Source organism: Stenella coeruleoalba (assembly GCF_951394435.1).
Source record: "Stenella coeruleoalba genome assembly, chromosome: 7".
NCBI classification, from domain to species: domain Eukaryota; kingdom Metazoa; phylum Chordata; class Mammalia; order Artiodactyla; family Delphinidae; genus Stenella; species Stenella coeruleoalba.
Genome location: NC_137153.1, coordinates 69,140,373 through 69,166,011, shown reverse-complemented (window position 1 = coordinate 69,166,011; position 25,639 = coordinate 69,140,373). Strand labels below are relative to the sequence as shown.

The following is a 25,639-nucleotide window of genomic DNA, read 5'->3' as shown; positions in this document are numbered from 1 at the left end:
GTAACAAGTAAATCCCTAATCAAAGGCGTGCAACCGAGAAAGTATTTTAAAATCTATCTTACTTCTTAGATGGAAGTTATTTCGCAGGGCAGGGCTATATTCATAACTTCTCCCAAAATTCTAAAAATTTCCATTCTTTATATTAGTTTACAGACAACAATATTGGACTAGTAGCTCTTAAAATAACTATAACTCGAGATCCAACAGATAAACTAGTTTTTAAAAAAGATTAACAAGAAAGTGAGAGCTGAGCCCAAATAAAACCATATGCAACCCGAAGTGGAAAGAACAGAGGTCAATGCTACACTTTGCAATGGCCAGTAGAGGCTGCCAATGTACAAAGACATGTACCTCCACCTCACAGGCATACAAGGTGTTGTCACCAAAACAAAAAGCATTTCCATGGTATTGTATGAAGCCCAGCATTCTGGGCTCCTCACAGACCATTATTCAACAGCAATCACCAACTGTCTTTTCAACCGCAGCTTCTGGGCTGCTGTCGAACAAACAAAGGAACTGCAGGATATTTTGAGTACTTTTGAAAGATGATCACACTTAGCCACTCTCTGGTCAAAAGAAACCACAAAGCGTTACACAATTACCTTTCCAAAAATGATCCCTCAAGTTTTAGAAACATGTGAAAATGGATATTTTCGCTGAAGAACAGCTTGATTTACAGTCTTAAAATCCTCATTTGAATAGATGTATTATTTGACTTCTTCAAATAAGGTGAATCAGTTAGAGTTGAAGGAAATTTTCAGTTACTGAATACAGAGTCACAATTTGATCTATAATTTGGAAGTATCAATCTTAAATTACAAATACTAATATGCTTAAAAAGAACTTCCTCACATTTGGCAGTCAGGTGAGATTCTGTCCGTCTGTGCCCCTCACCCAGAGCCAAGCACACAGACACTCAAATGCACCAAGTGGCAATCACTTCTTAAAATTCACTTCGTGAATCTGCTCTACAGTTTTAAGAATTTGTGTATCTGGTCCTTTCTGAGCTCCAAAACACTGCTAATTCTTGTAGAGAGGAACTTTGCTGTCAATCACTGCTCCCTTTTGCCACGCAAATATGTGCTGCAGCTTTCACTTGTCACTCCTATTGTATGTAATGTAGGCAGCTTAGCACTAAATCAATTTAAGGAACTGCAGAAGTTAAATACATACATTATTATGATGATGACAGAAAAGGCAATGAATGTCTCGCAGCTCCATTTGCTTTCTTTGTTAAGAAAGAAAAGCTAATTATCTGCAGCTGTCAACCATGAAGACCTAGACCTATTTAAGTCAACATTAGCCTTGAAAAACTGAAAACATTTCTCATATTTTTGCCCAATTGTTTTCTTTTTGCAAGAAGAAATCTCATTACAAAATATTAAACATTCTGAAGGACAATGTAAAAACAAGCTGAAAAATGTAACACTAAACATTTGTATCCCTTTTCTTAACCAATTCATTTTAATACTTAAAAAAACTGACTGCCAATTTTTTGTAATATCCATCCTCTAATTAGCGTAGCCAAAATTTAGACAGATATAAAGCCTCTCTATATAAATTCATATTAAAAAAATTCAACTGAAACCCCAGACTAGTGGTTGCAATGAAATTTCATTAAGATGATCAAAGGAGACATTTTAGCCATTTATTTAATTAACAAAAGGAAAGAAAGAAAAACACGTTCCAAAGTTAAAATGCTGATAAATGACAGAAAATTCACACTGAATCACCAGCTTCTATGTTGTATAATATTGTCTTTATCTACCAATCTTCCATTTTTCAATCTAGTCCATTAGAATCTAGAACTGAACAGCTAATTGGTTTTGAATTTTCTTTTTCTAAATTTAAGGATCAACTTGTATATTTCCTGGATATCAAATAAGAATGAAAAGAACACTCTTAATAAGTGAAAAAAAACCCAAGCTTATTATCATCAATATATAAACTATGGAATCTCTTAACAGTGTGTTCTTAAAAGTTTTCAAAGGTCATTATTCTTAATTATGAACATAAACATTCTCTACATTTGCTCTTACTGAGTTTTCAGTGATAAAACATTATTTTCTTGCTATTTCTTTTGAAGAGCTCTTCTCACAGGAATACACTTAATAGTATTTTAAAATTCCATATTAAAACACTGCCCATTTAGCTGTCTAATGAATTTTTTAAACACATGTACCCCTAACATAAGCAAGACCAACAAAGATAAATTGAAACTCAATCACGTAAGAAAAAATTTGACAAATGGCCTAACAGAATTATAGTTTTAAAAATAATAGCTTCATGTTTAAGTTCCTAAACCAGCCTTAAGGAGAAGTCTTTTCTAACTACACCTAACCCACAGTTCCAAGATTCTGATTTGCTACAATTCCTCCCTTCCATCTGAAGGAATCACTATTGTATTTGTAGGAGACAAGGAAGAAAAAGGTCAAGAAGCGATAACAGCATAAAAAGCAAACTCATCTCAGATCCAAGAATCACATGGGGAAATGGCTAAGGTATAGACACAGACATGGCCTGTGCGATAGGTAAAGAAATAATATAGTTAAGGAGCTACGCTACGCCAAACATTAAGTAAATTTTCCACTGTCCCCAAACTAGTAATTGACAGGATCAAGATTCCATCCTAACTTTGGACAACAAAGCCCAGGTTCTTTTCGTAACATAATACTACCTCCAAGCAGAATTCTTCTCTGGCTTTACATTTTTAGAAATCTGTATCTATCAAGATTGAGTGATGGTTGCCATCCTTTACAATTGATGATGCTGGTGACAGTGTTATCCAAATGCACATACACAGCAGAAATGACAAAAATATGATTAGGAGGCAATCATTCTAATATTCTTTGTATTATTTATATTGCTAAGATATTTGGGAACAGATAAGAAGCCTGTGGCTATTTCTTTTCTAACTTTCTGAAATCTGTTCAAGATAATAATTCCCAGTTGATCACTATTTTATAAAAACATAAAAATAGCATCTACAACTAATGTAACTCTCATAACTCTGTGAGACGGATTATTATTGTACACAGGTGAGAGAAATAAGGTTCAAGATTGTGGTGACGGGGCTTCCCTGGTGGCACAGTGGTTGAGAGTCCGCCTGCCGATGCAGGGGACACGGGTTCGTGCCCCGGTCCAGAAAGATCCCACATGCCGTGGAGCGGCTAGGCCCGTGAGCCATGGCCGCTGAGCCTGCGCATCTGGAGCCTGTGCTCCGCAACGGGAGAGGCCACAACAGTGAGAGGCCTGCGTACCCAAAAAAAAAAAAAAAAAAGATTGTAGTGACTTGGCACAAATTACCAAACTACTAATAGAGCAATTCCAAATGCAGGCCTGCCCTACTCACAACTGAGGACACTTCCCATTATGTACTAGATGCCACCGTAACTTTATACATCGCCATAACTTTGTTACGTGCCCCCTCACTTGGTCCTCGGAACAACCCTGTAATGAAACAAGGCAGGCAGGTAATATTATTCTGGCCTCATTTTACAAATGAGAAAACTGAGACTCACAGAGAATTTAAACCACTTGCTTTAGGATCCTTCAGAGTAATGGCAAAGTCTCAAACACAGGCCTCCTGACTCCACGTCCAGTGTCTGTCACTGTAATTTTTACTGTCAATTACAAGTTGGCTTTAATATATCTTTGAAACATTTCTATGCTTACCCTGTGTAACTTGGTCTCTCTAAATCTGAAATCTACTAAATGTAAGTGAGCTCATAAAAGCATCACGTTTATGCTTCCATATGACATAACTTATGTTTCCAATACAGAATTTATTTTCCAAAGATATTTGTCTACGACTGTCAAAAAGATTTCCACCCAGATTTTGATTGATCAAGAACAAGGTTTCTTGATCCTACTTGAAAAAAATTCTACTTGAATCTCAATGGAAAAAAAGATGCCTAATTTGAGAGTTTAAATTATGAATCAGCCTTCTCCTTGCTTACATCCACTTAATAGGCCAGACAGTAGTACTGCCTTTCTGTCATTAATTCCTCAGAATCTTTCTAACCAAATGCACTGCCATTTCTGAAAGCCAGAATGATCTCATTTAGTAAAGCAGCTTCTTGCCCTTTCATTAGGCCCTAATCTAAATTACAGTATAAAGACATAAGGCTCTGTATTCGTGACTGGCTCATGAAAAAGGGCACTAGCTGGCCATGTGGCCTGATGAAGTCCTGGGACACAGAAGGGTCTTTTTTGGACTTTATCATTCCAAGAGCAGGGAATTTATTTTGAGCCAGAAAAATAAAATATAATCTTGGGCCACCTGGTTCTGTAACACTCTATATTTGTTTAGAAAGGTCACTGTTGTCAAGTTATTGAATGTTATCTCTGGAATTGACAGGAAGAGAGAAGTTTTTGAAAGCAGGCCAGGAATATTAAAGCACCGGATATTAAGGTGTAAAGTAGTATTTAAAAGCTTGGGCTTTGCCACAGTTCAAATCCTAGCTCATGGCCTTGGGCAAGGCACCAGTTTTCTTAATCCATTTTACCCATCTATAAAACTTAGATAATAACATTCTAGAGGAATATTTGTAACAATAAAATTATGTAACAGTTATACGTCATTAGTCTACAGTTACCATTCAAAACTTATTCGATAATTATTATGTTAATTTTTGTTCTCCTTTTACTTTAGTTTGGCATGAAACTAAAGTTTCATTGCTTTTATTAAACCCTTCTCCAGACAACAAAGTGGAATTTAAATAGAGACTCACAATTTATGCTACGCACATAAAATATATGGATTTAGAGCCTATCTTTAACAAAACTTCAGTCTATCTTAAGCAACAGTCACTTCTTTTTTTAATCAGATTTATAACAGCTATTGTTTTGTTAGTGGAATGACTGGGTCACTGTGTCACTCAAGAATGAATACTAAGCAAATATCAAATCTGCATCTGAACTTCAGTGGGACTAGTACTGCTGCTTTACTGGACCACTGTCACAGTATCCTGATATTGCTATACGACAGTTATTTTCTTTGTATTAGGTAGTTTTCTAATCGTGTTTCATAGAAGTACTATGACCCAACTGTTGCAGCAACAATACGATCCAGAGGTGATACGGACAGGCTATTTACCCCCTTTCTCTTTGTGAAATCAGCAATGTGGCTAAAAATATAAAAATAATTAAAACGTACAGTTAGAAAAGCAGCTCAATCAAAACGCCATCCAGAATGTTGCCAAACAGCACTGTTTTCAGTTCAGCAGGCCAGATTCCAGACTGACTTACATAACCCCTTTTGTATCTCAATGGTGGGCAAATATTTCACCTGCACTTCGGCAGGAATGGCCATCGTGATGTATTGAATTGAACTATCCCCACACATGACTGCTTTCTCCCAAATCAAAGTAAGCACTAAAAACTGGAGCAAAAGTTACTGTCTCAGGCTAGGAAACAACATTTCTATCTGTTTTCTACTTCAAGTATTAGCTGTTTTGCAGTTTCCTGCTCGGTGTCAATGAAAATAGGTACACATCTTCCATGTGAGCTGCTGGGTGGGTTCTCTGCTTCCTCCACATCAACCGAAGAGATTTATGAGTTATCAAAAACACATTTCAAACTCCAGGTTCTAAGCAAGAAGACTACTTACAGATCAACAGACAGAAGTCTAACATAGAAGTACTGAATTAAGGGCTATAAAGGGAAGGATCAGAGAAATTTGTAAGTTTACACAGAAAAATAAATATGAGAAGCTCTCTTGACCAGCTTCATTTACCCAACTTGCTAATTGAACCCACACTCTCCACTTCCTCTGCAACCACACGGACAGATGCCCGTGGTGTGCTGAAAACTCACGGCATGCAGACTACTCTCTGGTATGCCCCTCACTTCTGCTCCCTAATGCTGAGTATATCTTCTCCCCAAATCAGTAGTATTTGCTGATTAGGGGAGTTTTATTGTTATTGTAATTAACAAATTTAATTACATATTAGATAAACAATGAAAGCAAAAACAAAAGCTAATGTATCTTTAAAAACTAAGTCAAAAAAAAAGCTTTGAAAGACTTGATAAAGGCAAATCACTACAGAACAGTGCTGTTGACATAGGCATGGGTAAGAGAAATATAAAAACTGGTGGAAATCATAAAATATAGAATAGTGGCTCTCAAACTTTAGCATGGAGGCCTTGAGAAAACAGATTGCAGATCTCCATCTTCCTAGCGTGATTCAGTAGGTTGGGGGCAAAACCAAAGAATTTGCATGCTAAGAAACTCCTATGTGATACTGATGATGCTGGTCTGGGAACCACACTTTGAGAACCATTGCTTTTCAACTCTCTATAGTTTTAATCTAGAGAAACAAAATGTAAACTGGAAATGATTTGTTATAAATATAGATTTAAGAAAGACTTATTGTTCCAGTCAGCAAACCCATACTATAAGGAAAGGCCTTGGCCCTAATCAAAAGACAGTCTATTTATAGGCTTTGAATTAAAATGTTAGTGGGATGTATGCATCATCTTTTATGATCTGTATTAACTGACTTTTTTCAATTAATGGACAAACTATGAGAACCAAACTCATCAGAAGAGATCTCCTGTCAGATACTGGTTATAAAAGTATTACCAGTCTAAAAATCCCTTCACCTTCACTATTTTTAAGAGGAAAATTCTAACGTGGTAGAATTGGTTAAAAAACTTCCTGGGGCTTCCCTGGTGGCGCAGTGGTTGAGAGTCCGCCTGCCAATGCAGGGGACACGGGTTCGCGCCCCGGTCCGGGAAGATCCCACATGCCGCGGAGCGGCTGGGCCCGTGAGCCATGGCCGCTGAGCCTGCGCGTCTGGAGCCTGTGCTCCGCAACGGGGCAAAAAAAAAAAAAAAAAAAAAAAAACTTCCTAAAAACACAAGCTTACTATATCAATGAAGCATTTAAAATAAAAGTTTGCGTATCACTGTCTGCAATTTACATATGAGATTTCTGAGTCGGAGAGGATAAGAAACATATCTTAAGGCAGTCAACCAAGCCGCAGAGTCAAGACTTGAATACAGATCTGCCCCCAAATTCAAAGTGGCTTTTTTTTCCCCAAACTTATAACATTGCAGTATGATCTTTGGAAGAGTCACAGACAAGTTAGAAACAACGCTGAGCTCCCAATCAATCTACATGTCCACAAAATAGAAAATGCCCCAATTTATTCAGCTGTGAGGACTAGATGGATCATGAGCATTGTATCTTCTCTTTTGAATATGATCGTAAGCATCATCCATAAGCTGTACTTACTATTAAATGGCTAGCTCATCAAATATAGGGCACTGGAAGAGAGCTGCTCTACCATCACTGAAGCAAAGTTTTTGGCAACACAACCCCACTTAGGCAAGAAATCTGTGGAGAATGGATGACAGAAAGATTCATACGCAGATACAACAGGGTAAGTGAAATGGAGAAAACCATGTTCAGAGAGCGTCAAAGAAGCACATTAGGTATACGCTGAAGAAAAGCATCCAAAGATACGGCATTTATGGACTGCTTGGAAACAAGAGCAGACAAGCCACCCAGTGACAGCAATCACCACTATGATGATGCCATTAAAGCACACTTACCATTTTAGAAACTACAGGTAGTGACAAAAGCATTTTATCGTCGCCTTATAACGTGGTGATGTCTAACATAGTATCATATGAATTCCAAAAGCAAAGAGGATCATATCTGGTAAAATATGAAGTAATTCAAATGTCCAGTTTTACACATTCAATCTAATATGTTTAAAACACTAGCCCCAAGTAGTATTCTAGTATTTGAGATCAGGGAGCAGTGTGAAGATTTGTAATAATTATAGGAAATCTCCTAAAGTAGCTATTCTGTTCTTTAGAAAGTGATTTAGGAGTAAATAAAGACCTAACATAACCTAGGAGTGGTTAGGGTGGCCACTATAAAACAAAACAAAACAAAACAAAAAACATAAAATAACAAGTGTCAGTGAGGATGCAGGGAAATGGGAACCTTTGTCCACTGCTGGTGGGAATGTAAAATGGTGCAGTTGTTAAGAAAAGTAGTATGGAGGTTGCTCAAAAAATTAAAAATAGAACTACCAAATGATCCAGCAATCCCACTTCTGGGTATATATCCAAAAGAATTGAAAACAGGATCTTGAAGAGATATTTGTACACCCATGTTCAATACAGCATTATTCAAAATAGTCAAGAAGTGGAAGCAACTTAAATGCCCATCAATAAATAAATGGATAGCATGGATTGGGAGTTTGGGATTAGCAGACGCAAACTATTATATATAGAATGAATAAACAATAAGGTCCTACTGAGAACTATATTCAATATCTTGTAATAAACCAAAATAGAAAGGAATATGAAAAAGAATATATATGTATAGCTGAATCGCTTTGCTGTACAGCAGAAATTAACACATTATAAATCAACTATACTTCAATAAAAGAGAACTGAAAAAAACTATACTTCAATAAAATGAATTTTAAATAAATAAATAAATGGATAAATAGTATACCTGGGAGGTATTGAGGGTTTGGTTCCAGACCACCTCAATAAATCGAATACTGCAACAAAGTGAGTCACATGAATGTTTGGTTTTCCAATGCATATAAAAGTTACATTTACAGTATACTACAGTCTATTAACTGTGCAACAGTATTATGTCTAAAAAAATGCATAAACCTCAATTAAAAAACTTCATTGCTAAAAAATGCTAACCATCGTCTGAGCCTTCAGCAAGTCATAACCTTTTGCAATAGGAAAATCAAGTCACCATAACAAATATAATAATAATGAAAAAGCTTGAAATATTGGGAGAATTACCAAAATGTGATGCAAAGACAGGAAGTGAGCAAATACTGTTGGAAAAATGGCACCGACAGACTTGTTTAATGCAGGGTTGCCACAAACCTTCAAATTTGTTAAAAAAAAAAAAAAAAAGCAATATCTGAGAAGCACAATAAAGCAAAGCACAATAAAATGAGGTATGCCTGTACAATGGAACATTATTCAGCCTTAAAAAACAAGGCAGTCCTGTCATATTCTACAACATGGATAAACCTTGACAACATTATGCTAAGCGAAATAAGACAGTCACAAAAACACAAACACTGCATGATTCTACGTTTACAAGATATCTAAAATAGTAAAAGTCCTAGAAAGTGGAATGGTGGTTACCAGAGGCTGAGGGGAGGGGAGAAAGGAGAATTATTCTTCACAGGTATAAAGTTTCAGTTTTGCAAGCTGAAAAAGTTCTAGGGTTCTGTTGCACAACAATGGGCAAATAGTTAACGTGTTGTACTGTACAGTTAAAAAATGGTTAATCTGGTTAGAGAAAAAAACATAGGAATAAAAATGTCTTGAAAACTTTGGTAAGCTTATAGAAAAAGTACTAAAAAGGTTCACTGTAACTTGCTTAAGAAACAAAATAATCTTACTAGATTCAATTTTAATCATCATAACCTCTTAATAACACTAATTTCTATCAAATTCTAGGAATCTATGATTTAAATTTGTTACTTATAATGGAAAGGAGGTACACCATAACAGAATTACTTGGAGGACTTTTAAAATATTACTTATTCTCACCCAGAGAGATGCTCCCAGTTGAGTGAGCCATCATTACTGATGCAACTGTGCTACATTCTTCAACTGTGCTGGGACTGAAAACAGATTGAGAATTGCATTTTTAAATGATAGTTTAAATCAGTAATAAGAAAATTCAATTTAATCACTTTTCCTATAATAAGGAGATTACAGGTATTGTTTGATATAATTAAACTTTCTTCACACTATAAAGCTAAACATGGGTTTTATTTTCTGAAGGCATATGTAAGACATTATAAGCGTGGCTGCTTGAACAATGAACAATCCTTGTTATGAGATCACATATACATTTGGGCTGGGTACCCATGGAGAACAGAATCAACAATATATGGAAAATGCAGGCAGAAATACCTCTCAAGACTTCTAAAATATTCTGTCCAGAACATTTTTCTTTTTGACAACCCTTTCCTACGTGCATTTATCTCCAGAAGCCTTTTTCCCATGATCTCCTCTCTTCTCCAAAGCATTTTTCTCATCGTTTCTTTTCCAAATTTAGAGGAAGGGGAAGAACTAAATTTTCCATACCCAAACTTTCACAAACAAAGTAAAGAGAATCTCTCATTTCCATACATTACTGTTTCATTTCCCGGGAAACAAAGCTACATTTTAAGAACTCAGGGTTAATGGAATCTTTTCACATTGATCTCACTTTGGTGCATTTTTCACTATGGTAAAAATACCATATTTTTAAAATCTATCGATAAGTATCCAATAGTATCAAAAAATTAAGCCCCAAAGAGGATCCATTGACCAATATTCTCTACTGGTAACATTCCTTAAAGGTTACAAAAACATATTATTTTACATGGAAATTACACATTATAACTTCTACTCTTTAAGGGTATATTTGAGCTCTGTAATATCTTTTTTTTCTCATCTCCTGCCTTCTTTTGTGTTAAACAGATACTTTCTAGTGTATCTTTTTCATTCCCTTGTTGTCCCTTTCACTATAATTTTTTGACTTATTTTCTTAGTGGTTGCTCTGGAAATTACAATTAGAATTTTAATTTAAAACATTCTAGTCTGGATATATACTAACCTAATTTCAATAATAACTTAAAACTTTCCTCCAATATGCCTCTGTTCCCTTGCCTTCCTTTTTATTGTCAAACTACATCTCTATGTGTTATAAACCCATCAACAGTTTTATTATTATTGCTTTATGCAGTTGTCTTTTAAAACATAAGTTACAAAGAAAAATGCATCTATATGTATTTTTATATGTATGTCTTTCATAATACCTATGTAGTTACCTTTACCATTGCTCTTTATCTCATGTGGATTTAAGTTTACTGACTAGTGTCTTTTTGTTTCAACTTGAAGGACTCCCTTTAATACTTCTTATAGGGCACATTTGCTAGTAACAGACTCTCTCAGTTTTTGTTTATTTCTAAGTGTCTTAATTTCTCCTTCACCTTTGAAGGAGATTTTAGCTAGATACAGAATTCCTGGTTGACAGCTTTTTTCCTTCAACTTTGAAAATGTCTTCCAGCATCCGTGGTTTCTGATAAGAAGTCAGCTATTGATCTTATTTTTCTCTTCATATTTTCAAGATTTCTTTGTCTTTCATTTTCGTAAATTTAACTATGATGTCTAAATTCGACTATGATTTGACTATGATGGGTTTATTCTACTTGGAGTACACTAAGTTTCTTTAATGCGTAAATTAGTATTTTTTTAGCAAGTTTGGGAGGTTTTCTGTCATTTCTTTTAACATCCTTTCTGCTTTTTGTGGTTTTTTTTTTTTTTTTTGCTCTTCTTCTGGGACTCCCATTTTCCCATTATGTGTGTGTTGGTGCACTTGAGGTGTCCCATAGGTCTCTTGAAGCTCTGTTCATTTTCATTTTCTTTCTACTCCTCACACTGGATAATCTCTATTAAGTTACATTCAAGTTGACTAATATTTTCTTCTACCAACTCATATCAGTTATTGAGCCCCTCTGGTAAAATTTTCACTCTAGTTATCATACTTTTAAACTCCAAAATTTCTATATGGTTCTTTTAAAATAATTTCTATGCTTATTGCTATTCTCTTTGGTAAGATATTTCACACTTTCCTTTAATTCTTTAGACATGGTTTCATTTAGTTCTTTAAACATATTTACAATAGCTGACTTAAAGTCTTTGCCTATTAAGTCCAAATCTAGGCCCACAGGGACACTTTTCTGTTAGCTAGTTTTTCACTTTTTTCCCATGTATGTAGCATACTTTTCTATTTCTCATAATTTTTGTGTTGAAAACTAGACATTTTGGATAGTTTTAGATATCTATTTGGATATCTAAATAGGTATCTGAAACTATCTATTTAACTAGATAGTTATCAAGCTATCTAGATAATGTATTTTAACAATTCTGGTGGCAGAATCTTCTACACTGCCCCACTAAGATTTTTTTCTCGCTAGTTCTCTTCTTTTTCTTGGTGCTGCTTATTTGTTTAGCACTTCCATGAACTAATTCTGTAGTCCCTGTATTATGTGGCCACTGAGTATTCTTCTTTTCGTTTTTAAGCCTGGCTTCCTGCATCAGTATAATTTAGTGGTCAACCAGTGATTGGTCAGAAGATTTCCTTAAATGTCTTGCCTGTATATCTTCCACCCTTTGCCAAAGCTAAAGGAAACTTCGTGAGAAGCCACAACTTCAAACTTCAGTTAGCTTGTAAGACAGCCCTAGCTTTCACTTCCTTCTTGCACAGAGCCTCAAGGTCAGCCAGAGGTGGATCCTCTCCTTTCCCAGGTCTTTCCTGGGCATATGCACAGCCTTGCACATCTGCAATCTTTTAGATATCTAGAAATATGTTGGAGCTTTTCAAAGTTCCCTATGGTTGGCTAATCCTCCAGGATTTCCTTCTACATTCCTGGCCAGGCTCTTGTTTGCCGCACGTGAAATCACAGCCTTAAACAGTGGAGATGTTGCCAACAGTTGCTATTGTTTCAGTAAAGCCCAGGGGGTAGGCATTTTCTTCCCCCCAACTGAGCTGAGCTCTAAGTCAAATCAATAGCCAATCACTCTCTGAGAACTGAGTTTTCCCAGGGAGATACAAGTTCGGACAAAATATTAACTGTGATCTAGGGATGGTGCTTTTCATGGATCTCCAAAAGTGGTCAGATCTCTCCACTGTCTGCAATGCTGCCAGTTTCTACTATACCACAAGCTGGGGAAGGAGGGAGAATGGGAGTGGGCACAAGTTAGATGCCACTGTCATCTCAAGGTTCAGTAGTCTTCTCTTGGATAGACAAGTTTCAGTTCATTCTCTGGCTTTGATCAATTGCCAGAACTCCGAAATGGTTGATTTTAGTTGTTTTGCATTTTTGTTGTGTTGGAGAGGGAGTACACTGAGGCCCTCACTCCAACAATTTGGAAGCCAATCAAGCTTTGTAATATTTTAAATCTATCTTCATGTATTTTTTTAAAACAAAGCATAAACAACAACAAAATTGTTTTTGAACAATTATTCTTAATAAGCGTTTAGATCACTGGTTCTCATCTCTGGCAGAAACTTATAAAACATTTTGCAATTTTTTTTATTTTTATAATTTTATAACTTTAATTATACGGGAAAATAAAATATGCAGTATTTATAGTTAAATAGGAAGAAACTGATCTATGAGAGGGAAAAGATAAATTGCATGAGTAATGTTTCACTGCAGCATATCTTTCCTGTTAAGTAATATGTAAGTGATCAGAAACTGAGGTGAGTCCATGTCTTAGTTTTACTCTGAGTCCCAAAAGTCTTCCCAAGTCTTTGTGGACAACAGAAACAAGTTCAAGAGAGGAAGGAAAACTATGCCATCTTTTCTTAGCTGGCTAACCTAGGCCAAATCCATTTCAACTCTGACAGGGATAAAGAGAGTCACAAAAGACTGGGAGTAGGAAATTCAACAGAGAAGAAGAATCAGAGACCTGAAAATAGGAAGCAGCCCAATCTCCTGAGATTTCTCTGAAGAGACTCAGCACAGAGAGACTGGGTTTACCTCAGGTTTACCCAAGTATCGGCCAAACCTGTGTACTTAAAGGTTCAGTAAGATGAGCGTCTGGAAAGGAAAAATTATTCATTACTATTCTCTCTCTTCAACACTGCCTGACATTAGCAAACCAGAAAAAGACCAAAACTGTCAAAATAGGCCAAGAAAGGGTAACACCCTTTAGCAAGACTTTTATTTTCAAGTAAACTGCCATGCTTCTCTGGCTTTTCTATTACTGTGTAACAAACCACCACAAAACTTATTGCTCAGAAAAACAAAAACAAAAACTATTTTTTTTGCTCATAATTCTGCAACCTGGGCTGGGCTCAGCTAGTTCTTCTGCTCATCTTGCTGATGGTCACTCACACAATTGCTTTCAGCTAGCAGGTAGGAACTGGGCTCAGCTAGAATACTAGGATTAGGGTGACTGGGCTTCTGTCTCCATGTAACCTCAGAGCCTCTCTCTCTCTCCCCGCCTCTCCCTCTCTCTCTCCCTCTCTTCCTCTCTCCCTCTCCCTCTCTCCTTGTGGCCTCATTTCCACATGGTCTCTCTAGGAAGGTAGCCAGATTTCTGACATAATGGTTCAGGTCTCCCAGAAACATAAAAGCAAAAGCTACCTGGCTTTCTTAAGGCTTATGCCCAGACTTCAGACAGCTCTAATTCTGCTGCATTCTGTTTGTTAAAATAAGCTACAGGCCCAGTCCAGATTGAAAGGAAAGAGACTTCACAAGCGTGTGAATATCCAGAGATGTGGTTCATTGTAACCACCATCAACATAATAGACTACTAAAACATTAAAGCCAGTGTTCAGATGACTGGAATGGGAGCAAACACAAGAAACTATAAAATGGCTAAAGTTAAATGAAGACTCATCAATTATAGTCAGATTCTATTCTCTGTTCTTTCCCATACTGAAGGTCAATCTAGGTTCAGTGAGAATCTTAATTATAGGTGGAAGGAAATGAACCTGATTAACCACTTATAAGCCATATGACCTTGGCAAGTCTGTCATTCTCTACAAGCCTCAGCTCCTCAATTGCAAAATGGAAAATTATACAGGCCCTGCTTTTCTTACTGGAAGACTGTACAGAGCAAATAAAACAAGAAATGAGAAAGAGCTCTGAAAACGAAACTGCTATACAAATATAAGGAAGTAATATTTACCTGACAAGATCCTAAGTATAGTCAGTCTAGCTAGGCTCCATTCTCTCTATTAATAAAATTATAATAATCACAGTTAATTACCTCATATGCTAAATTACTACCACAGCAATGATATTTTATATAGTAATGGGCTAAAATTATGTATTGTTACTATAAAGAATAAAAACAATAATACTAATGATTCATTGTTGTCTAATTATATGTCAGGTGCTGCTAAATACTTCAACTAAACTATAACTAACCCTTACAATAACTCAACAAAGTAGTTATTATCCCTCTTTTACAAATAAATAAACTGAGTCAAGAAATTGACTACTTAGAGTAACTTGCCAACAGTCACACAGCTAATAAGTGGAAAATCCATTTTGAATGTTTAATGTATACTAGGTGCTTGATAAGTATTTCTCATCTAAATTAAAGAAAAATAAATCTCTCTCACAATTCTTTTTTTATATGCAGCTGAAACTGGAATTACAGCAAACATATCTAATTAACATGAGCAATTCATCACCTTCCTCATCCGCAAAATGGTTTCCAATCAGAAAAGTACCTTCATTTTTTAAAAGATCTAATCTTGAATCCATCTACTGAATCATGAGTTATAATGGTCTTATTATAATGAATGATAATTTCTTTTTACTCCCTTCTTTGTACCTTTCTGGATTTTCTGAATGTTTTATAGCATATAAATAAATTTGGTAATCATAATACAATAAAATTATTGTAATTTAAACAGCAACTGTCATAAGCCTGAGGCTCTGTAAACTTCCAAATGTTATTACTTTTAATATAAAATACTGATTAAAAGGCAGTTAATATGGATACTGAATGAAAATTTATTTTTATTCCTCTTTCAAATGACAAATTCAAGTCATAAATCCTTCATAGTTGTTTCTATTTACAAATTATTTAAATTTGTAATTTTGTTAAAAATTTCTCTTAAAAATATAAAAGCAAAGCAGAAATGTTTGTGCTATAAAATATAATTAGCATAAATGTGCTGTATGTCTTTAAGAAATAATTTGCATATATAAAGTCCTAGAGACTTAGATTCTATAGCTTAAAAAAATATAGCATCATCTTGGTATGTTAACTTGGGAGTTTATTAACTTATGCTCATTATTTACAGTATAAGGAGAATTCTCAATTAGCCATTGGTAACATTATCCACAACTAATCTTGCTTTTCAGTTTAGCCATTGTACCCGGAGTGTAACCAGTTTAGTTATTTGCTTTGTAGCTCTCTCAGCTCTATTTACTTGCAGGAAGCCTGTATTCTAGAAAAAGAAATGCTTAAAGTCAATTATTCAACTTGGATAGTGTGTGGACAAAGCGCATGGACAAGTGGGCAGCTACTATCCTCAAGGCTGAGTATGAATAACATCAAGATAGACCACTACACCACCCCACCATCCCTTACCTGATGACTTTGGAAACCTTTGGGGTCATTCTGTTGTCACAGTGATTGGGGAGAGGAAGTGGTTCTAATGCCATTTTGGCCCATAGTCGCTAAAACATGCTACAACATAGGATAACCCACCAAGAACTGTCCCATCCACAATGACAACTGTCCCCTGCTGAAAAAGGGACCATGATTTTCTTGTTCAACATTGTATTTCTAGCCTACAACATAGAGGCATTAATAATTTGTTGAAAAAAGTCAAAACAACAATTTCTAGCACTTAGTGAGATATAGATAATATAAAATAATGAGGACGGACAATGGAGAAACTAGACAGTTTTCTACCTCAACCTGAGACAAGCCTTTGTGGCTGGGCTCCAATATACCTAGGGGAAATCTATGATCAGACATATGTATACCCAAATATGTAGAAAAGCTTAATAGTCCATACCCACATCCAAATTATAAGGAGATTATCTTCCATTACAGATATTTAGGTATATGCCTCCTTATATTAGTAAAGATTAGTAATTATGTCAACTCAAGACATGAATACTGGTGCCAACTAAGCTCAATCTTGCCTTGGCAACTGGGTGGCCAAGCTGCCCACTTGTCCTTATAGTTTAAGAGTATGGGCTCTGGGGCTTCCCCGTTGGCACAGTGGTTGAGAGTCCGCCTGCCGATGCAGGGGACACGGGTTCGTGCCCCGGTCTGGGAAGATCCCACATGCCGCGGAGCGGCTGGGCCCGTGAGCCATGGCCGCTGAGCCTGTGCGGCCTGCATATCGCAAAAAAAAAAAAAAAAAAGAGTATGGGCTCTGGTATAAGACTGCTGGGTTTAAATTTGGCTTTACTATGCATTATCTGAATAATTTACTTAACATCTTAATATATCATTCAAACCTTGGTAATTTACTTTCTTCTAGCATAGTCTTCTCATCTATAAAATGGAAAAATGAAACAGATTCACAACCCCCTACTGGAAGCCACTGGCTCAGATATGTCACATGACTCAGAATTTTTTTAATTTTAGAAAGCAATACCATACACAACACTGCAGATGGATCTGGGGCAGCAACCCATAACCATTCACATTAACACTTCTGTAGCTAAATGAATGAATGTTCAAAGAGTGGGGTAAAGAAAGACCCTTAAGTACCTCACGTCATTTTGTTCAGGTTTTGCAGTTAAATTAGTTTTACCACAAACTTAGGGAAACTAGCTATTTGAAGAGCCTTTAGAAATTCAGAAGTGACGATAATGTAGGATAGCTGGGGAGTAGGGGGTGGAGCAGGAAGGATAGGGGTGAATAGCAGTCAGAAGGGAACCTAAGATAATTATGCTAATTAAAACAAAATGAGAGTTGACTGACCATAAATTCCAAGAAACTAATGCATCTGTCACACTGAACTTTTAAGTAAACAGTTACTTCCTTTCAATAAAAGTGAGTTTTCCAGAAGTTAAAATCTGAAGACATTTAATATTTTCTGCTTCACCTGTGGTTTCCTACTTACAACTCCATATGGCTTTCTTCCTAAGAGTGAGTCTGATATTGAAGTTTTTGCTCAAGGTAGGACCAAAACTGGTGTCTCCTTAATATAATAAGCAATTAAATTCTTGTTGACCACTGCAGGACAAAGTGAAATTTGAGAAATTAAATAGTAAATGCAAGAAGTATGTTGAATCTTATATCCCAAAAGACTGAAGTTCAATTTTCCCCTTCATCCCCTCCCTGTTCTATTGGTTTTCCTGATCCAAACTCCTAAACAAACATTAAGACTTATGGAGGAATGAAGGGAACTACAGGCATACCTTGTTTTATTGTGCTTTGCTTTACTGCACGTGGAGATACCGCGCTTTTTACTAATTGAAGGTTTGAGGCAACCCTGCGTCAAGCAAGGCTATTGGCGCTATTTTTCCAACAGTACGTGCTCATTTTGTGTCTCTGTGTCACATTTTGGTAATTCTTACAATATTTCAAACTTTTTTATTATTATATTGTTATGGTGATCTGCAATCACTGATCTTTGATGTTACTGTTGTAATTGTTTGGGGCACCATGAACCACACCCATACAAGATGGTGAACTTAACTGACAAATTTTGTGTGTGTTCTGGCTGCTCCACCAGCCAGCCGTTCCGCCATCTCTTTCTCTCCCTCTCCTCGGGCCTCCCTATTTCTTGAGACACAACAATACTGAAATTAGGCCAATTAATAACCCTACAATGGCCTCTAAGTATTCATGTGAAAGGAAGAGTCACACATCTCTCACTTTAAATCAAAAGCTAGCAGGACTTCCCTGGCGGACCAGTGGTTGAGACTTAACCATCCAATGTAAGGGGTGTGGGTTCGATCCCTGGTTGGGGAGCCAAGATCCCACATGCCTCGAGGCCAAAAAACCAAAACATAATACAGAAGCAATATTGTAACAAATTCAATAGACTTTAAAAAAATGGTCCTCATCAAAAAAAAAAACAAAAGTCATTAAAAAAATAAATAAATCAAAAGCTAGAAATGATTAAGCTTAGTGCGGAAGGAATGTCAAAAGCCAAGACAGGCCGAAAACTAGGCCTCTTGTACCAAACAAGTAGCCAAGTGGTAAATACAAAGGAAAAGTTCCTGAAGGAAATTAAAAGTGAACACACAAATTAAAAGGGAACACACAAATGAAAAGTGAAACAGCCTTCATGCTAATATGGAAAAAGTTTTAGTGGTCTGGAGAGAAAATCAACCAGCTATAAGATTCCTTTAAGCCAAAGCCTAATCCAGAATAAGGCTCTAACTCTCTTCAATTCTATGAAAGTTGAGAGGTGAAGAAGCAGCAGAAGAGAAGTTTGAAGCTAGCAGAGGTTGGCTCCTGAAGCCTAAGGAAAGAAGCCATCTCAGTAACATAAAAGCACAAGGTCAATAAAGCAGCAAGTGCTGATGTGGAAGCTGCATTAGGTTATCCAGAAGATCTAGCTAAGATAATTCAAGAGGGTGGCTACACTAAACAAAAAATTTTCAATGTAGACAAAACAGCCTTATGATGAAAGATGATGCCATCTAGGACTTTCATAGGTAGAGAAGAGAAGTCAATGCCTGTCTTCAAAGCTTCAAAGGACAGGCTGACTCTCTTGTTAGGGGCTAATGCAGCTGGTGACTTTGTTGAAGCCAATGCTCATTTACCATTCTGAAAATCCTAGCCCTTAAGAATTCTGCTAAATCTCCTCTGCCTGTGCTCTATAAATGGAACAAAGCCTGGATGACAGCATATCTGTTTACAACATGGTTTACTGAATATTTTAAGCCAACTGTGGTGGCCTACTGCTCAGGAAAAAAATACTTTTCAAAATATGACTGCTCATTGATAATGCACCTGCTCACCCAAGACCTCTCATGGAGATATACAACAAGATTAAGGTTGTTTCCATGCCTCCTAACACAACATCCATTGTGCAGCCCATGAATCAAAAGAGTAATTTCAACGTTCAAGTTTTATTATTTAAGAAATGTATTTCATAAGGCTATAGCTGTCATAGATAGTGATTCCTCTGATGGATGTGGTCCAAGTCAACTGAAAACCTTCTGGAAAGGACTAACAATCCTAGATGCCATTAAGAACATTCATGATTCATGGGAAGAGGTCAAAATATCAACACTGACAGGAATTTAGAAGAAGTTGATCCCAACCCTCATGGATGACTTTGAGGGGTTCAAGATTTCAGTAGAGGAATTAAATGTAGATGTGGCAGAAATAGCAAGAGAACTAGAAGTGATGCCTGAAGATGTGGCTGAATTGCTGCAATCTCATGATAAAAGTTGCACAGATGAGGAGTTGCTTCTTATGGATAAGCAAAGAATGTAGTTTCTTGAGATGGAATCTACTCCTGGTGAAGACACTATGAAAATAGTTGAAATGACAACTAAGGATTTAGACCAGTACGTAAACTTAGTTGATAAAATAATGGCAGGTTTTGAAAGGAATGACTCCAATTTTGGAAGAAGTTCTACTATGGGTAAAATGCTATCCAACAGCCTTGTATGCTACAGAGAAATCCTTTGTTTAAGGAAGAGTCAATCAATGATGGTAAACTTCATTGTTGTCTTATTTTAAGAAATGGCCAGGGCTTCCCTGGTGGCGCAGTGGTTGAGAGTCCGCCTGCCGATGCAGGGGACACGGGTTCGTGCCCTGGTCCGGGAAGATCCCACATGCCGCGGAGCGGCTGGGCCCATGAGCCACGGCCGCTGAGCCTGCGCGTCCGGAGCCTGTGCTCCGCAACGGGAAAGGCCGCAACAGTGAGAGGCCCGCGTACCACAAAAAAAAAAAAAAAAAAAAAACGGCCACAGCCACTGCAACCTTTAGTAACCAACATCCTGACCAGTAGCAGCAATCAACATAGAGGCAAGACCCTCTACGTTCTACCAGCAAAAAGATTATGACTCACTGAAGGTTAGCATTTTTTAGCAATGAAGTATTTTTTAAAATTAAGGTATGCATTATTTTTTTTAGACATAATGCTATTGCATACTTAATAGACTACAGAATACTGTAAATATAACTTCTATATGCACTGAAAAACCAAAAAATTCGTATGACTCAGTTTACTGCAAGGTTCACTTTATTGTAATGGTCTGGAACTGAACCTGCAATATCTCCAAGGTATGCCTGTATCATTTATTAAGCACTACTATGTACCAAGCACTGCATTATGTACTTCACATATATCCCTTATTTAGTTTTCACAAGGCTGCAAGGCAACAGTTATTATCCTCATATTACATAAGAATATTGAATTAATAAGTGGGTGAACCATGATTTGACCTCAGGTTTGACTAACTCATAAATGCATTGACTAACTCATAAATGCATTAGCTGTTTGCACTAAACCACCTTGCCAAAGGACATAGCTTCATTCTCACATTTTTGACTAATGGCTGCCTTCCTCTGCATTTTTTATCAAGTATTTTTAAATCACACATAATAATATGGAATATATATTATCTCTCAGATTAAGGGTACTTTAGTTCTTTCTATAATCCCAAATTTGCAATGTACTTGCAATTTTTATCTTAATTTATCTCTGAAAAATAATATAAGGATCTCCATAAACTACATATATCATATTTAGTTATAAGAGAATTATATACATATTGCATACATTTCCAAGCAATTAGCAGCTTAATTAGCTAATTAATTAGCTAATTAATTAGCTAATTTCCAGCAATTAGCAATTAGCAGCTTCAGCTAAAAGAACCTTCAGCTTGGTAGAGACTTCAAGGATAAAACATATATTTAGTTGAATAGATAACTATTCCAGTCTTAAAGATCTTTATAGAGTATGACATCCCAAATATCCCTCTATTGCCACTCACTTTTAGGGAATATCTTCTTTATGACAAATTAAAATCGTCCTTCCTATAATTCAAGCTCATTCTACTTAGGTCTGTCTTTCAAGGAGATAACTTAAGGATCTAACATACCTGTCATTTTGTTGCTTTATTGATTTTTAGCTGAAATTCTGTAATAAAAAATAAAGAGAAATACAAGTAAATTTGAAAACAGATTCCCCCCATGCTTCTTGAATCCTTCCTCACTCCTGCCAATATATCCATTTTTACTGCCCTTTTCAGTGCCTCTCTAATTGTTCCATGTTCAGAATGAACTGTGGAGAAAACAAACATTACTAGTTTAGAGTGTTTAGTTTAGTACTCTAAACTAAGAGCTCAATGGCTAAGTTTAAGAAAAGTAGTACTCCAGAAAAAAGAATGAAGTTTTGCCATTTGCAACAGCAGTGGACTTGGAGGGCATTATGCTAAGTGATGTCAGTCAGACAGAGAAAGACAAATATTGTATGATGTCACTCTATGTGGAATCTAAAATATGCAACTAGTGAATATAACAAAAAGGAAACAGACTCACAGATACAGAGAACAAACTAATGGTTACCAGTGGGGAGAGGGAAGGGGAGGGACAAAATGGGGTAAGGGTGTTAAAAGGTACAAACTATTATGTATAAAATAAATAAGCTACAAGGATATATTGTGCAACATAGGGCATACAGCCAATATTTTATAATAACTATAAATGGAGTATAACCTTTAAAAATTGTGAATCATAATGTTGTACACCTGTTACTTATATAATATTGTACATCAACTATATCTCAATAAAAAAAGTTTTAAATAAAAAGTACAAAACTGTTGACACATTAAATGTGTACAATGCTATGATTTGAGTCTAACAATTATTCTTTTTTTTTTAGCATCTTTATTGGAGTAAAATTGCTTTATAATGGTGTGTTAGCTTCTGCTTTATAACAAAGTGAATCAGCTATACATATACATATATCCCCATATCCTCTCCCTCTTGCGTCTCCCTCCTACCCTCCCTATCCCACCCCTCTAGGTGGTCACAAAGCACCAAGCTGATCTCCCTGTGCTATGTGGCTGCTTCCCACTAGCTATCTATTTTACATTTGGTAGTGTAGATATGTCCATGACACTCTCACTTCGTCCCAGGTTACACTTCCCCCTCCCCAGGTCCTCAAGTCCATTCTCTACGTCTGTGTCTTTATTCCTGTCCTGTCCCTAGGTTCTTCAGAACCCTTTTTTTTAGATTCCATATATGTGTGTTAGCATATGGTATTTGTGTTTCTCTTTCTGACTTACTTCACTCCATACGACAGACGCTAGGTCCATCCACTTCACTACAAATAACTCAGTTTCGTTTCTTTTTATGCCTGAGCAATATTCCATTGTATATATGTGCCACATCTTCTTTATCCATTCATCTGTCAATGGACACTTAGGTTGCTTCCATAACAATTACTCTTATCTTGAATTTGTGTGATAAACTCTTAACCATTATTAAATTTCATGATGTTTTTGTTGACCACTGATGGAATTTATTTTCTATTTGCACATATGTAATTTCATAGATTGTTACAATACATTAAGGCTTAAATGCATACTTGGGTAAGGTGAAAACATATTTTGGAATCCATTATTACCAAAGACTCTAGAATTCTATAATATGATGAAGGAACCATTCTGTGACACTATTAGCAATACTCATAAATGCTACTATAATCTAGCATTTTCAAGACTCTATACATAGATAATAGCTTGTGAAAATTACTTCTAAGAACAAATATGCTTAACTACCGGCCTTGGGATTATTAAGTACAAGCAATATTTTAAATTATATAGAAATGGTGATGCTTATTAATGTCACTTTATGACCAAGATATGTTTAATATGAAGTTTCTATTTTAATTTTTAAAAAAACTATATTACTATTTTAAAACCAATTGTCATTGGCCCTGCTAAAAAGCTAGTAACTTGTGTATCCTGCATACTGTGTTCAGTACATATTCAGTAAGTACTTAGTTGACAAGGAGCAGAAGTAAAGAAAATGCCAACAGTCTAATTCTTATTTCTAGATCCACAATGCCAGTAGGACAAGAGGTATACAGCCTTGATTGTCACTTAGAGGGATATAGTTTGCTTCTCTTTAGTCCTTGCACAAAGAAAAATAGTACAGAGCAATGGCTCTAAAAGCTTACTTCTGATGAAATACTACTCAGAGCCTCAAAAGAAAAAGAGACAAAAATGGACATGCTCTGCAGCCACCAACATTACCCAAGGTGGCTCCTGAAGAACTTCTTTGACTGGAAAATACAATTTGAAAATTACTAATATAGTGGACAGGAACACTGGATTAAGAGTCACAAGACCTGGGTGCACATGCTAGATCTTCCAACTACTTGCTGTGCAACAGTTTTCAAAGGTGTTTCTTTTTTTTTTTTTTGTGGTACGCGGGTCTCTCACTGCTGTGGCCTCTCCCGTTGCGGAGCACAGGCTCCAGACGCACAGTCCCCGGACGCACAGGCTCAGTGGCCATGGCTCACAGGCCCAGTCGCTCCGCGGCATGTGGGATCCTCCCAGACCGGGGCACGAACCCGTGTCCCCTGCATTGGCAGGCGGACTCTCAACCACTGCGCCACCAGGGAAGCCCTCAAAGGTGTTTCTTAACCTCTCTTGCACTCGGCTTTCCCATCCATTATATGGTCCCATATAACTAGTCAGGAAGAAAGTTAGATAAGGTGCTGTACATACAAAAGAACCTTATAAAGTGTGATCTACAATGTAAATATAAAGTATATTATAATTAACGGCCCATATGCCATGCAATAAGTAAAAACACTTTTCCCTCCCTACCCCTCCCCTTCCCAAGACAACTTACTTATTTCACATATAACAAAGGAGTTTAAGGCTATCAAAATGAAAGCCCAAAAGTCAGATTAAAAGGAAAAAGTGGGAAGGGCAGCACATATAGATTTGTTTTCTATGGCTTTTCAGGATAATTCAAGTTGAGTTCATCTCCTACAACTTACCCAAAAGAAGGACTCCACCAAAATATCCACTGGTTTTTTATTTTAAATTTCCACTAACCTATTTTTTTTTTTTTTTTTTTTTTTTGCGGTACGCAGGCCTCTCACTGTTGTGGCCTCTCCCATTGCGGAGCACAGGCTCCGGACGCACAGGCTCAGCGGCCATGGCTCACGGGCCCAGCCGTTCCGCGGCATGTGGGATCCTCCCGGACCCGGGCACGAACCCATGTCCCCTGCATCGGCAGGCGGACTCTCAACCACTGTGCCACCAGGGAAGCCCCACTAACCTATTTTTAATAAACATTATTTGCAAGCATTTTTAATCGAAGTACACTATGGACACTCTTTTCTCTAGGCCCACATGAGCTTTCACAATTATTAGGTATGTTATCGATGCCCATACCAGATACCCTCAATCATGAAAAATGAATGATAAGGAAAAAGAATATCATTCATTTGTTAGATACAGACAACTCAAATGATTTAATAAATATGATAAAGCTGCAAAACTTCTTAGGAAAACTATTTGAAAGAGTTGGCACTGAGTCTCTTTAAATATACTATCAGTGATAAAGATTATAGCTCTTTAATTATAACACCTATACATAAATGCATAGTTTTTGTTATAAATCATGTTACAAAGGTCTTACACATCAAACTATTTACTTTATCTTTCCTGCAACCTTATATCTATAAAAAATTTTGAAAAGTGGTTAGGGGAATTTTTTTTGCACACTTTGGTGGACTTTTATAAAACCACAGGTTTGAAATGGAGGAAATAGCTCCAGTTTATTTCTCTTGAGTCTTGGTTAAGTCTCTTAACCAGCAAACTGTATGGTTATCGTCCCACAGAAGCTGCAGACTGAAGAAATGTTAAAAGAGCAATGTTTTACCACCTTGAATGGGCTGCATTTCAATTGCATTCCAACTGTGTGGGAAGGTAAGAAAGTAATTCAATTCGGGTACAAGCATAATCTCAAAAACCAATAATGATGAACAGCTTACTCAGACTCTATGCCTATCCCTCTGATGCCCCTCCCACTACCACCTCTGCACTTTTCACCTTTCTGAATGCCAACGGAAAGCCTCTTTAAAGTACTGCTGTAGTGGAAGCAGAAGTTCACACACCAAACTGCTGCACCTTCTTACATAACCAACCCATTATTG

At 36.6% G+C, this 25,639-nt stretch overlaps 1 protein-coding gene across 15 annotated transcripts in view; it reads right to left on the bottom strand.

Moving 5' to 3' along the window:
* The window catches only part of RFX3 (regulatory factor X3), a 289,212-nt gene that overhangs the window by 221,566 nt on the left and 42,007 nt on the right, over positions 1–25,639 (bottom strand). For 5 of the 15 annotated variants that reach the window (XM_079927672.1, XM_079927666.1, XM_079927668.1 and 2 more), the window contains one exon: positions 9,553–9,626. The exons of 1 other annotated variant lie outside the window; for it this stretch is intronic. In XM_079927672.1, coding sequence (XP_079783798.1) covers positions 9,553–9,586 — 34 coding nt within the window. In that variant the 5' untranslated portion in view covers positions 9,587–9,626. Of the gene's footprint in view, positions 1–7,240; positions 7,591–8,479; positions 8,529–9,552; positions 9,627–13,470; positions 13,911–17,593; positions 17,725–21,560; positions 21,599–25,639 lie in introns of those variants that run through there. 9 more of the 15 variants (XM_079927659.1, XM_079927669.1, XM_079927670.1 and 6 more) reach the window with 9 other exon arrangements.